Source organism: Populus nigra, chromosome 14 (genome assembly GCF_951802175.1).
Source record: "Populus nigra chromosome 14, ddPopNigr1.1, whole genome shotgun sequence".
Taxonomy (NCBI): Eukaryota; Viridiplantae; Streptophyta; class Magnoliopsida; order Malpighiales; family Salicaceae; genus Populus; species Populus nigra.
In genome coordinates this window covers 6,189,630-6,204,196 of record NC_084865.1, presented here as the reverse complement: position 1 = coordinate 6,204,196, position 14,567 = coordinate 6,189,630, and the positions used below count along the sequence as shown (strand labels likewise).

Sequence of the window (14,567 nt, the reverse complement as noted above, 5' to 3'; positions counted from 1 at the left end):
TCACCTCTTGCTATAAGATCTAATGCGTTTTTTATTCTAAATTGAGGTCAAAACCATTTCGACATGGGAAGGGTCAGTGAGTATATTCAATTATGGGGCAGCTAAATGAGAAAAGTGATCATGGTTGAAGAGAACCAAATAGTGTTACCGTTTGTATCTAATCTTTGTTCTCCGGTTAAGTATAAAAGGGCAGCATGAGAAACCTGAATTCATCAAACCATTTGAGCAAGAACTTGAGAAGAAAGGTCTAACATGATGAAAAGGGTCTTGTTTATTGCCAATGATGATTTGCCTGAGCTCACATTGAGGTGTCGAGCTTAGTTAAATATACAAATTTGATCTCTATTGAGGTTCCCAGGCAGTCATCAGCTGAGGTAACTTCACAGGCTTTTCTTTTTCATGCTAAGCCTTCCCTTTTTCTTATTCCTCCACACATGCCCTTGATTGACATGGCGTTATTTCATTGAGATGATGGTCTTGCATGAAGATAAGAGTGTTGTTCGGTAGCCAAGGACGACTTGCCCACACTATGAGACAAGTGGTTAGAATTAGCAACTTCTTAATTGGTTATGGGAAGTCTCCTTGGCTATGCTGACAGACTCTTCTCGATCATGCTAGGCATCTTCTTTTCATCCCTCAACATTCTGCGTTGTAGTCTGATAGACATTAACTAGAAAACCACAGAAAATGGCAATGTGAAAACAGCTTTTCCCTTGCTTTCTCCCTCATGTAGTAAGGAATTGAGAGGCAGGAAGCCAACCCCAAGCAAGTGGATAGATATAATCTTAGGGTAAGTATTGCTATGAACTTCCTTTGTGTATTGGGAGTGTAATAAGGCTTCTAAGCTTCTAGTTTTCCCTTGCTAGTCTTAGGTTGAACCACTCTCATTGCCTCTGTTCTTCTATCTAGAGAGATAGATGGGTCAGGTTCTTATTATTTTTTTTAATTTAATGTGAGTGTCCGGATCAGTTTGTGCTCATCTTGACTAATTCCACGGGCCCTGAAGTTAACGACTATGTAAACCTCCAGTGACTATCATATAAGCAACCATAGGGTTTGAACCTGAAACCACAAAGGAAACAAACTTATTGATCCAAGCTATTATCACTAGACCACCACCTAAATAGTTGTCAAGTCCTTACTTTCTTCCTTCCTGATGCCAGGTTTTTCCAAAACAGGACCAATTAATTATTTAGTTTGGTTTGATACTTGAATTTTATTTTTATTTTTTTCATTTCTAAAAGGAGGTTGACTATAAAAATATGTTTTTCATTCCCACTTGCTTGCGGGCATAGCTAGAAAGATCAGAGAACTCATTTGACTGGCAAACTTTAACATTTGCTTTATCCGCCTACACTGAGAAATGGCGCCATGGTGTTAAAACTCAGATAGGAGCCCTTGTGGAATTCCGTACTTGATAGCTTGAAGAATTAGAATTATGGAATTTATCTTCATGGTAAAGGGTTAAAAACTATTTTTCTTTGTTTTGAAACCACTAAATACAAGCAAGGCTCACTTTAGAGTTAATATTTGTTATAACTTGGGCCATATCGAATATGAGGAAATGTGAATCCCGATATTAAAGAGATCTTGTCAAGCAGAGAACATCCTGGTTGTCACAACAAAATATTTTTACCTTTGCAGCACACAGGATAGCCATACTTGAAGATAAGATCATGTTTGGCAGCCATACTTGAAGATAAGATCATGTTTGGCAGCCAAGGAAGACTTGCCCGTCATCGTCTTAGCTGGTTCCAATGTATTACTTAGCACCTTTTGTTTGGTTTTGGGGAAGCACCTTGACTAGCTGACAGACTCTTCTCAGTCATACTAACCTGTTTTCTCTTCACCATTATGTTAGCGCGCGTGAGCTGTGTTGCTGTAAATACATGATTGTATGATTTATTTCCTTTATAGGTTTCAGCACATCAATATACTTAGGCCTAGAATCAAGTTATAATTAGGACTACAAGTTACCTATTATTAGAATTGTAAAACTAGTATATATATTCCAAATTTACAAGCTGAAATTTATGACAGAAAATTTCAAATATCAACATGTTATAAGAGCAGCAGCCATTGTTCATTGCAATCTTAATTAGTTCTCTAGGGTACCTGCCGCCACCAGAGAAAGATTTGACAGCCTTCTCAGTCACAAGTTTTTTCTTCCCTGTCATCTCGAAATCAGAATTTGCACAGTACAACAAGAGAAATATACTCTTCCAATCACGTACCTGTCTTCCCGGAGTCTCTGTAAAATTAAATGGGGATACTGACTCATCCATCATCCAAAGATCACAACCTCCAGTGATAGTTCAACAAGTTCAATCATACAATGCTCCATTCTTCACTGGAAGAACACTAGATGAGAACAATTATCCTTTATAGTCCCAACTAATGGAGATGCGTATTGGCACCTGCAACAAACTCGGATATCTTACTGAGGCTACGGCGAAACCAGCCCTGGAAGAAGCCACTTTTGACATATGGATTGCTGAGAATAATAGGGTCAAGAGTTGGCTTATCAACTCCATGACCCCCTCCTTGATGCAGTGTTTCATCCGTCTTCCTACAACCAAAGGACACAGAGGAGGTAGTGTCGAAAACCTTCTATGATGACTTTGATGAAACTTGGTTATTTGAACTGAGCCGATGATCTTTCTCTACCAAACAAGTGTACTAGAAGTAACTAGGGGAGAAGGAAGGAAACTCTTATATTACGTAATCTCAAATGAGAGAAAGTTTCAATGGACTTACTTAGATTACAGTACTTTAAACTCTTATATTACGTAATATCAAATGAGAGAAACTTTCAATGGTCTCTCTTGTATCACATCATCACTTGTTTTTATTACCACTTTGTTAACCCAAGAAAGAAAAACAACACTGCAAAGCTCACATAAAAAGAATTTGCTAGTGTTGAACTTATTTCTTATTTTAGCAATTGTATTTGCTTAAAGATCAAGTATAATTTTAGAACATAATCAAAAAAGAAAAGCTAAATTCTAATTTATTATTTACTATCATTTTGAGTTCACTGTCCATACTTTAAAAGTGAGGATTAAGTTTTATTCTCGAGTTTAAATCTCAAATCACCATCTTAAATTTTAGTAGTCTATCTTTAAAAATAAAAGCACACATATATATTAGTTTAAGGAAATTCTTAGCTAGTACGCACAATAGTTATATTTTTATCATTAAAAATAAATATGAATTAACTTATCTTAGATAGTATGTTTTATAATAAATTTAATCTTTCTTTTATTATAATGAATCATTTACCTAGAACCTCTAAAAACTATTTAGGATTTTTAATTATCATAAAAATAAATAATAATTTTTTTTATTTGTTTTTATATATAGACAATATGTTCATGTGGCAGCTATATAACTTTTGATGATATGTAATCAATATATTATATTGGCCATGGCTGACAACTTTCTGTTTAACCAATATATATATATATATATATATATATATATATATATATATATATATATATATATATATATTAATACGACTATAGTTTATTCTCGTATAGTTGTCGGCCATTCTTTAGCACCTTATATTTAGTATCAAATTTGCACTCAAGCGGTAACAAGGATGCCATTAATCAAATAATGTTAAACCTACCGGAATGATTTAGCAGTTACGAAATGATGTTGTTACATATAGGTGATTTCAGTTTCATATTTATATGAATCACAAATTAAAACAATAGGAAAAAACAAATGTAATTTGCTTCCTTTTGCATTAGGTTTTCTTTTCTTGTAAACTTGGTGATTTCAATATTATGAGCAATGAAAACTATGTACATCTTCACTCGTTACAGAAAATAATTTCTGAATTCATTCATTTACAGCATATTTGAAACCCTCTGAATTGAATTCAATTCAGAAATTTTAATCAAATCTCATTTTGAAAGAATTTTAAATGTTAAAAATTGAATTTTAAATAGAATTCAATCTCTAAAAATAATACAAAAATAAATCAAAGATATTAAAAATAGGATAAATTAATATTAAAAATAGCTTAAATTATTTCCTGAATTTAAAATTTGTTATCATATAACTTCATTCTAAGTAATTGTTATAACTCTTAGAAAAGATTTAAAGCACCTCATTATACTAATGATCATTAAATTATTTATTTTTAAAATAAGATTTAAAAATATGAATAATTTCAAATTTTACTTTACTATCATAATTTGATTTGATATAATCCAGATCTAAAATAGTGGTAATATAAAAATAGATTACAATCATAAACTATTTTACAATATAGAAAAATTGAATATTCAGAAAAATCATTATGAAAAGTCTTTTTAAGAAAACAAAACAAAGAAAAGAAAAATAAATTAATTGATAATCTGTTAATTATATAAAGAGGGTAATAAAGATAGCATTACATGATTTACTCATGTTACGCTATAGATAGGATCACATTTGTTATTTTAATGTTAAAAAAATATCCAAGCACTGATAAATTATTTTTAAAATAAAAAAAAATTATACAGAAATTAACTCAATATAACCTAGTCAACTTGAAAAGTTCAAAGGTAACCTAAGCAATTAGAAAAAAAAATTTTGATTAAAACAAATTTCAAGATGACAATTTAAAAAAAAATATTGAGACAACAATAATTTGGATAAATCTAGGTCAACTCATGTTAACATGTAAAACTCGTGAACTAACTCCGTAAAATCATGATAACCTCATAAAATATATATATATAAAAAACATATTGAAGCTCAATTCTCAATCATTCCAATATTAAACAATAAAATTAAAAACAAATTAATTAAAAAATATTCAAGTCAACTTGAGTTAACCTATCTAACCTTGATCATTAGACCGAAATAACCTAGTAGAAGATTAAAAAATAAAAAGGGATGAAATTTAAAATAAAATTGTAATTTCATGGCTTATTTAAAATAAAAATTATAATAATAGGGATCAAATGTAAAGGGAAAATAAATTGCATAGGGCTGGTTTGATTTTTTAAAGGGGCTGACATGAAATTCAAAGTGGGGAGAGAGAAAAAAAAAAGTCATCGACATCAATCTCGATGCATGTATGGGGCATACATCATTCCATTATGTCGTAGGCATCAAGACATTTCAAACGTCGCCATGGAAGATGATGTTTGGTGGCTAGACGGCCCCGCACGCGTTGCCTGGACAGTGCGGGGGCTGTCCATAAGCTAGCTCGTGTGTAGTTTTTTTTTAATTATATTTAATTAATGTAAATTACAATAATGCCCCAATCACCCTTGGAATTTACTATAAAAACTGAAGTAAAATGACAAAAACACCCTTTGAATTTACTATAAGAACCTGGCATAATCTTTTGTATCACTGATGACTTACTGCCAAGATTTAAAGAGAGCAGCTAGCTAGAGGTACCCTGCTGGATTTATTATATTCATTCAGTTTTGATTCGTTTCAGACCTTTGGAATTGGAGTTTCGGATTTTTGCTGGTGAACAGCATACCACAAGGTTCTGGGTGGCTACTTGACACCGAACCATGACATGTATGTGTGTGATCAACCTCATTCGTTTCGCTGCTGGATCCCTTCAGGTGCTGCTGGTTTCCCAGGGGATTTTGCCCAGTTGGCAATTCATTTCTTCATATTTTGTCTTGTTAACAATTTTACTTGTGTTTTACTCTCTCTCTTTTTTCAATTAACTTTCAAGATAATTAACAGAAGGATCTAAATGTGGTTATCGTGTGTTACCATGAACAAAGGCAACATTGATGTGTTCTTCAACGAGGGCCATACAAATGATTGTTAGGTCATATTCTTGAAAAAAAAAAGAAAAAAGAGAAAGAAAGTTCGATCCCTGTCTTGGTCCATGCCATTAATCATTCGCCTCATGACGGAGAAACTTCACCATCATTCGTTACATGATAGAGAGAGTTCATAGAAGTGCAATTTTAATTGAGCAAGGAACAGCCCCAGTGGTTCATGTGGCTCATGGGCAAAATGTCATTACTTTGCTTAGGTTAGAAACAGAAGGCCATAGCATTCCTCAAATGATTCATGCATATCAATATAAGAACTTGGCACTTCTGTTTGTATAATTGAATTCGCACATTGATATTTTGTGCTAACATTTCACACCAAGCTAGCTAGAGGGGCGCCATGCTTAGCACATATATGTCATTCCCAAAGCCTGATGAACAGGTTGTCAAGCTAGTTATTGTTGGTGTTGAATAAAAAGGAAAATATTTCTATTAAACACTCTCTTTCAATGTTCACAGGTATTAATTTCTATTGTATATTGTATAGTAAAATGACAAAAACACCCTTGAGTGAGTGTTATGTTGTTATTGTCTTTAAAGACATCAAAGTAATTACACTATTCAAAAAAAAAAAAAATTATCCCTAGGTAATAAGCATTATATTATTTTATTCTAGGGTTAAATTAGTGATTTTACTATATATATATAAAAAAAAGAAATGATCAATCTAATCTCATACAATTTATAAAAGATAATTATGTTATAGTGAAAAGATTATCTTGGCTCCGATGCCTAATTCAAAAGCTTTTTTGTTTAAGGTCAACTTTATAATTATATTATTACGATAAATAGTGTTACGAGCACAATTACTTCTCGAGAGTAATTATTTTTTAAAAAAATTAAAATAACCTAATAAATAGTATTCCGAGTCTTAATGCACAAAAACTTTTTTAGTATGTTATTCTTTCCCAAAAAATTTTTTAAAAATATTATTTTACAAAATATCCCAAAATTGTTGCACCAAGGCAATCTCTGACACCATTTTTATCCATGTGCTTAGCTCACAAGTGAGAAAGCACAGAGAGTTAATGTGGCATTTGGGATGAAATTATTTCCTCAAGCATTAATGTTTCAGATTTAAAAAAGAAATGCATTAATGTTTTTATTTTGGATGAATGGATGCCACTTGTCTTTTAAATGGAGATGGAATTAAGTTACAGCACTTGCGCCGTAAATTCGACAGCTATTTTTTTTTTCCTTTTCTTCTTTTCTTTAAAATTAGAAATAAAATACGAAGTATTTCCTTTTGAAGTTGGAGGAAATCAAGCAATTATAGATACAATACAATATGCATTTCAAGGTTCCCTAAAAATACTCAAAATAATCCAGGGTAAAAATATTATAGTTTCTTTTGTAAAAGAGAACATATTGTTTTGTTTTTCTAAAACAAATTACTGTTTAGGAGCCAAAATTAGGTCCAAGAAAAGATTTTGACTAATCAATTTTTTTTTAAAAAGCATATAAATGAATTTTATTAATTTATTGTTTTTTAATCTCTTTATTCAAATTAATAATTGAGCTAATGACTTGGATCTAAAATTTTGTTTTTTTTAATAATTTTTTAAAATTAAAAGCCTGTAGTTGAACGCGAACCACAAATCTAGTTAATAACTATAATAACAGATAAGATTTCCTATGAAAGAAAAATAGAGTTTTGGACTATTTCAACCCACAATAGTCTCATTATCCACAATAAATAGTAATGGTTCGCTCTTATCAATCTTAAATTCTAAATATAAATACAACATCAAAATCTTTTTTTTTTAAATCATAACAGAAAAAAATTGAAACAAAAAAATATAAAACATTATTTTAATTCACAATAAATGGCATAATCCACATGGTAACGGTCTCACAAACATGAATCCAGTCTTGATTACTGTTTTTTTTTGTATAATAGATATTTGAGAAAAAAAACGTAATTTTGGGGGCGAGAAGCGTAATTAACTCAAACAAAGTACAACTGCTGCAGTATTCGATATGGTTGTGTAGCTGATTTCAAGGAAGACAGACTCTTAGAATTCTACTTTAATTTGTTGAGGGAAAAAGAAAAAAAGAAAAAGGAAAAAAAGAAAATGGTCAAAGGGTACTAATTATAGCTTCTTGACATATTCAGTGAATTTAAAAGTATTAAGTTTTGACACTCTCCCTCTCAGGCGGGAGTCGAACTTATCCTTCGGTAATTACTAATTATTAATAACCTACTAAATTAATGAATTTTATTTAAATTTAATTTCACTGCAATTAACCCGCTATGAAATTCTATTTATTTATCTATTTCTATTAATAATAATAGTAGAAATTTTATAATACCTATAATTAAGTTAATTAGTATTTCACATAATCTTTTTATAGAATATGGAGGTTTCGAGAGGAGAAGAAAAGACATAAAAGTCGAATAGAATTGATGGTTTTTTAGAGATGGTAACCTGTACTATAAGATAATAATATATGGCAAATATATTAATTAATGGGACCACATGTAGTAACTTATAAGAAATTACTATTTATAATTTGAGCATAGGTAATATATATCTTAAATTGGCATAATATATATATATATATATATATATAACAATTATGCCAAGCTGATGTGTATTATTCAACAAATTATTTTGTAAATATTTAATTATATTGAATAGATATTTAGATGGTAGATGTGTGAATACATCTTTATTTGATATTTTACATAATGGTATAGTTTATATTATTCTTTTCATAATTTGAGAATAAATTAGAATTTAAATTGAATGCCATCTAGAACTTTCATTTTATTTTAAATAAATTTAATTAAAAATTAAATATGTTGAATAGGTGTGTTTAGATGAATAAATATGTGAATATATTCATGGCTAAGTTTCTATATGATATTACTCAATAAATTAATAATATTAGTCAATTATATTTAAAATAGTATTATCAGTTATTTCTATATATATACATATATTAATTAATGGGATTGTATCTTATCCTTTGTAAAAAAAGAAGAGTAAATTAAGCTGATCCTCATAATAAATCCCATAAATCCAATAATTAAAAAATATTGGGAAGTAAAAATCTTACAGGACGATCATACTCATGAAAGAAAAAGAGCACGTATATCTGGACCCTGATCTGCTCGATTCCAGCCGTTGATAAAGTCAACTTCGATTTTATCCTTTGTGGAAATTCTGCAACTTCCATTACCATTAAAAGCATGGTCTGGACCTTAAATTTCTTCCTCCTTAATTAATATTATTGTTTTTCTATATATATACTAAATAACATTAATTTCCTATTTTGTCCATTCTGTATTATCCAATATTTGACAGTATTAATTAATTATTTTCATCTCAAGAGTCAGAAAGGAAATCTCTCAATATCAATCCAATCTCTCAAATTTGGAAACCACATATATATCCACGCATGCTGGCCTTAAATGGAATCATTTCACGAAAGCTATCCCTTATGTTATCCAGACAATAGCATAAATAAGAGAAGAACAGACCTACTTCTCAAAGGTATTGCTTTTGCTTTTTGAAAATATGGCAGGAGGAGGTTTTGCGGCGGCTCAAGGTGACGGGAGAAAATACGAAGGTGGTGTCACTGCTTTTGTGGTCATCACTTGTCTGGTGGCAGCCATGGGGGGGCTCATGTTTGGCTATGACATTGGCATCTCAGGTGAACAAAAGATCTTGAGTCTTGATGCAGTAAGAATGATTTTCATGAATATATTGTGTTGATTTTATAATGATCGCTGGCTCTGTAACATCTTGTAGGAGGGGTAACAGCGATGGATTCATTCCTCAAACCATTTTTCCCCCATGTGTACAAGAAACAGCATGGAAATCATGAGGAAAATATGTACTGCAAATTTGATGATCATGTGCTAACGATGTTCACATCTTCCCTCTATCTTGCGGCCTTGATAGCTTCCTTCTTTGCTTCTGCAACAACGAGGAGATTTGGTCGTAAGATGTCTATGATGTTTGGAGGCCTGGTTTTCCTTGGCGGAGCTATTCTTAATGGTGCTGCTGTCAATGTTGCGATGCTTATTGTTGGTCGTTTGATGCTTGGTGTCGGTGTTGGATTTGCTAATCAGGTATGAATTTTTTTTTTTGTTTCTTATAGATCATAGATATTGAATATGTTAGGCTAAATTATACTTTCGTTAAAGAACCATTAGTCTCTAATTTTCACTTACCTCAGAATTTAACATTCAGTACAGAAAGTAGTGGCACAGAATTGTAATAATACTTTGGCCCAGTGTTATCCAAACTGAACCAGACCTCAGTTTCCCAGGAAAGGTGACGGGTCAAATGTTCATCATAAATAAATTGTACAGAATTCTCTTGAACTAGATCTATGGCTTGACCGACAGTCTTTTGACCAAGTCACACACACACACTACCTAGCTTCCCAAATTCTGGGATTTTTTCTAAAATTAGATTGGATTTTTCCTAATCTCTGTGCAAAATTTTAGCTTCAAATACCAAAAATTAATTTTTTTGCTACACTCGGACTTGTCATTCACAAACCAGTTCAAACCAGGTTTTACTAGTTTACAAACTTAAGCTGTCCTATTTAAAAAAACAAACCAATTTAGTGATTGGTTCACTAATTAGATTATCTGCTCCGTTTTGGTTTTGATACCATTTCTTTTGACCAATAATTTAGAGAATCGATCCTACACAAAAAAATTTTCCCGCAAGAAATGATGTTCAGGTGTGACAAACATGTTTTTTTTTTTAAAAAAAATACACATCTTGGATAATAAACTAATTTGGATCAAATAAGCTAACTTTATTTTAACTAGATAAAAAAATAAGAAACCACTATAGATGATCAAATTTACAAAGAAAAGCAATTAAAAACCTGGAGGAAAAACTTTTTTTTTTTTTTCAAAAAGAGACAAATGATGTATTTTAATTCACAACCTATTAAATACAAAATTAAAAACAAAATGGGATAAGAAAAGACATAAAAAAACATGGTCATGGTCAATTCGAGTTATCATGATAAACCTGTAACCTTGGTAATCAAGGTCAAGCCAACTCAGGATATCACGTCAAACTTGTAGTCCATATTATAATATTGGAATAAACTAATAAAAAATAAAAAGAACTATAAAGACCTCTTTTAAATAAAAAAAATTTGTGTTAACTTTTCAAATTTATGACCTGAGTAATTAGAGTCGAAACACTCTATTTGAAAAAACAATGAAGTTCAATTCTAAATCGATTAAATATTGAATGATAAAATTAAAAAAAAAATAATTATACAAAAAGATTCAAGAAAAAATAGCAATTAAAAAAATAATGATCAAAATAAATTTTATATTTGATTGAAGGGTGAAACTGAAAAAGAAAAAAATAATATATAAAAAATTAGGATGAAATGATGAAATTAAAAATAAATAAAATTTATATAAAAGGGACAAAAACAAAAATTAAAAATCAAAAGAATAAGGAATAAAATTAAAATACCACCAAAAAGAGAATCAACTTATAAATTTTTGAGGAGAAAAAGAAGAAGAAGAAGAAGAAAGGACTAGACCACCAATGCCGACATGTGTCACTCCATATATATGTAAGATGTCACAACGCCACTTCTAATTATGACAAGGTGGAAAGATATTTCTGGATCCTGGAAGACAGCGCATGCGCCCATCAAAGGGTATGGCTCCTGAGCTAACTTAATAATTATGCAAAACCCATTGTGAAAATACCAAAAACCCCTTGACTTTAGTTTTTTTTTTTTGCTTGCTTTTAAGGGTATTTTTATAGTTTTACTATGCATTTTAGTTGTTTGATTTCTTATATTTGGTTAAGTATCAAACTATCCCTAAGCTGATTTAATAATTACACAAAAAATCATTGTGAAAATACTAGAAAGTACTTTGACTTTAGGTTTATTTTTTTTACTTTCAAGGACATTTTCATAATTTTACCGTGCATGTATGTTTTTTAATATTTGATCAAATATTAATTTTTTCTTAAATTAAAATTATAATAACAAAAAAAATTATTATAAAAATATAAAAATGTTCACTGATACTTAGATTTAAATTCTTTTACTTTTCAAAGATATTTTATGTTGTTTCACTAGAAAGTAAAAAAAAAACTTATTTATTATTGATAAATTTAATAATCACAAATGAATGATGTGAAAAACGTGTGTAACTACACTTTTTTCCAACCAATTATAGCTCTTTTTTAGATTATATTATAAATGAGCCAATGTCTTCAATCTGTTTCTATTCGTTTTTGTAGTCTGTTCCGGTTTATCTCTCAGAAATGGCACCGGCGAACCTTAGAGGAGCACTCAACATTGGATTTCAAATGGCAATCACAATTGGTATTTTGGCAGCCAATCTCATCAATTATGGGACTTCCAAGATAAAAGCTGGTTGGGGATGGAGAATTTCTTTAGGCCTTGCGGCAGCCCCGGCAATTCTTTTTACTATCGGCTCTCTCTTTCTACCCGATACCCCGAACTCCATTCTTGAGAGGGGCAACCATGAGAAAGCGAAGAAAATGTTGCAAAAGATTCGAGGCACGAACAATGTCGACGAAGAATTTCAGGATCTTGTTGATGCTAGTATGGCTGCAAAGCAAGTTGAGCACCCATGGAAAAACTTCACAGGCCGAAAATATAGACCTCAATTAATCATTTGCACCTTCATCCCTTTCTTCCAGCAACTTACAGGAATTAATGTCATCATGTTTTATGCACCTGTTCTCTTTAAGACTTTGGGTTTTGGTGACGATGCCTCGCTTATGTCTGCTGTCATAACCGGCGTAGTCAATGTTGTGGCCACAATGGTGTCTGTTTATTCCGTTGATAAGCTAGGAAGGAAGGCTTTATTTCTTGAAGGTGGCGTGCAAATGATCATATGTCAGGTATACGACAACCTTAATGAAATTACTCCTAGTCAGTCTTAGCGCTAGTGTATAAACGACATTAATGTTGACTTTGAGCTCGACTTAGTCGATGATGTTAAACTTGATTGCAGGTTCTTGTTGCAGTTATGATAGGGCGTGCTTTTGGGACAGAAGGGGAGGGAGACATGTCTAAGAGTGTATCCTCCTTGGTGCTGTTTTTGATATGTGCGTATGTCGCAGCTTTTGCATGGTCTTGGGGTCCTTTGGGATGGCTAGTGCCGAGTGAAATTTGCCCTCTGGAGATCCGATCAGCGGGACAAGCAACCAATGTCTCGGTTAACATGTTCTTCACATTTGTAATTGGCCAATTCTTCCTCTCCATGCTTTGTCATATGAAGTTTGGTCTCTTCTTATTTTTTGGTGGATTTGTTATTATCATGACCATTTTCATATATTATTTTGTGCCTGAGACCAAGAATGTCCCAATTGAAGAAATGAATCAAGTGTGGAAAGAGCATGGGTTTTGGAGCAAGTATGTCTCTAACGACGATGTCACTGGCAGGACAAGCAGCCCACCGTAGACAACACAATATTTTTTTGTGTGTTATGATGAAGGCAGAATGACAAGACACAAATAGGGGAAAGGACTGTTTTTTTTTATTATTATTTATTTATTGAAGGCAACTCATTTTATAATTTTCTCAGATTTTTACTGAACTTTCAATAGAAACTGCTTCTGCTTATGCTTAAGCGTATTCATTCGTTTTGGGTATTTCTTTTTTCATGTTTTCTTTTATGTCATGCAAACTTCATTAGTCTTCAATTTGTATTTTCGCACCAGTACACATACTTCTGACTCACATGGATGAGTGTTTATTTTTTTTTTAAATTGAAGGATGAGTCACTAAGCTAGATTAGAAGCTTTTAATTATAAGCATAAATTTACTATTGATGAGTCAATATTATTATGCTTTGAAAGAGTTCAAAATTATAAATATAAGTTGTCAGATTTAATATACTTGAATTCAGCAATGAGCTGAACTCAAGTACCGTAGGGTCTTGCAAGATTTCAAACCCAAGATATTTTGGTTTAGCTATAAGATTAGCCCAAGTCACCATTTATTTGGCAAGATGTCAGACTCAATATGCTTGGGCTTATTCATGAGCTAAGCCCAAGTTATTATGAGTCCGGTAAGATGTTAGATCTAATATATTTTGATTTAACTAAGAGTTGAGTCCACGTCACCATTAACCCGGCAAGATGTCATACCCACGTCACCATTAACCCGGCAAGACGTCATACCCATTTCTTCTAGGTTTAGCTACATGTCAGACCTAGTTGGACTTAGACATCCATGTTAAGACCATATGTTTCTATTTACATGAATTGTTCATGTAGGAAGTAATCATCTTCCTACATCTATAGATGTATGAAAAGTCTCTTAAGAGGCCTATCATATTTTTCATCTCATTAATGATGTGTAAGAGATTTTTTTTCCTTATTAATGATATGTAAAGAATATTTATCCCTCATTAATTCCATCAAAAGCAAAGAACTTTCTAGTATTTCCTTTTCCTAAAGACAACAAGGTTCAATGGTTATAAATACCATTGAACCATCCAAGTAAAATGATCATAATTTTTTCTATTAAAAAAGTTCATATATTTTAAAGCACTAATTATACCAAAAAACAAGAACAAACACTTTTGTTCTTGAAATTTAAGGCTATTTATTTTATTTATTGTCTTTTCCATTTAATTTTTTTGACTTTATCATCGGAAGGTCTTTAAATCTCATTGATAAGGATGATTTTTGTAGGTACTAAGACTTCTACTATTGGTCTTGTACTTCCTGAGCTAAGAAGAAAGAAATTTAGGATAAGAACATTTGATTAAT

The 14,567-nt window shown here is 31.4% G+C and overlaps 1 protein-coding gene across 1 annotated transcript; it reads left to right on the top strand.

The window, feature by feature from the left end:
• The first annotated feature begins 9,261 nt into the window (after window positions 1-9,261).
• LOC133673331 (sugar transport protein 10-like) lies at window positions 9,262-13,251 on the top strand. The gene is made up of 5 exons (XM_062094066.1): window positions 9,262-9,467; window positions 9,566-9,888; window positions 12,059-12,688; window positions 12,802-13,026; window positions 13,141-13,251. Exons 1-5 carry the CDS (start codon window positions 9,332-9,334, stop codon window positions 13,249-13,251), a joined length of 1,425 nt encoding a protein of 474 aa, XP_061950050.1. The 5' UTR covers window positions 9,262-9,331.
• The last annotated feature ends 1,316 nt before the right edge of the window (window positions 13,252-14,567 follow it).

Excerpts from the sequence above, each read along its gene's own strand:
- LOC133673331 (XM_062094066.1), top strand. The coding sequence starts at position 9,332 with ATGGCAGGAGGAGGTTTTGCGGCGGCTCAAGGTGACGGGAGAAAATAC. Across the intron at positions 9,468-9,565 it reads CTATGACATTGGCATCTCAG|GAGGGGTAACAGCGATGGAT; the intron begins GTGAACAAAAGA and ends AACATCTTGTAG. Across the intron at positions 12,689-12,801 it reads TGCAAATGATCATATGTCAG|GTTCTTGTTGCAGTTATGAT; the intron begins GTATACGACAAC and ends ACTTGATTGCAG.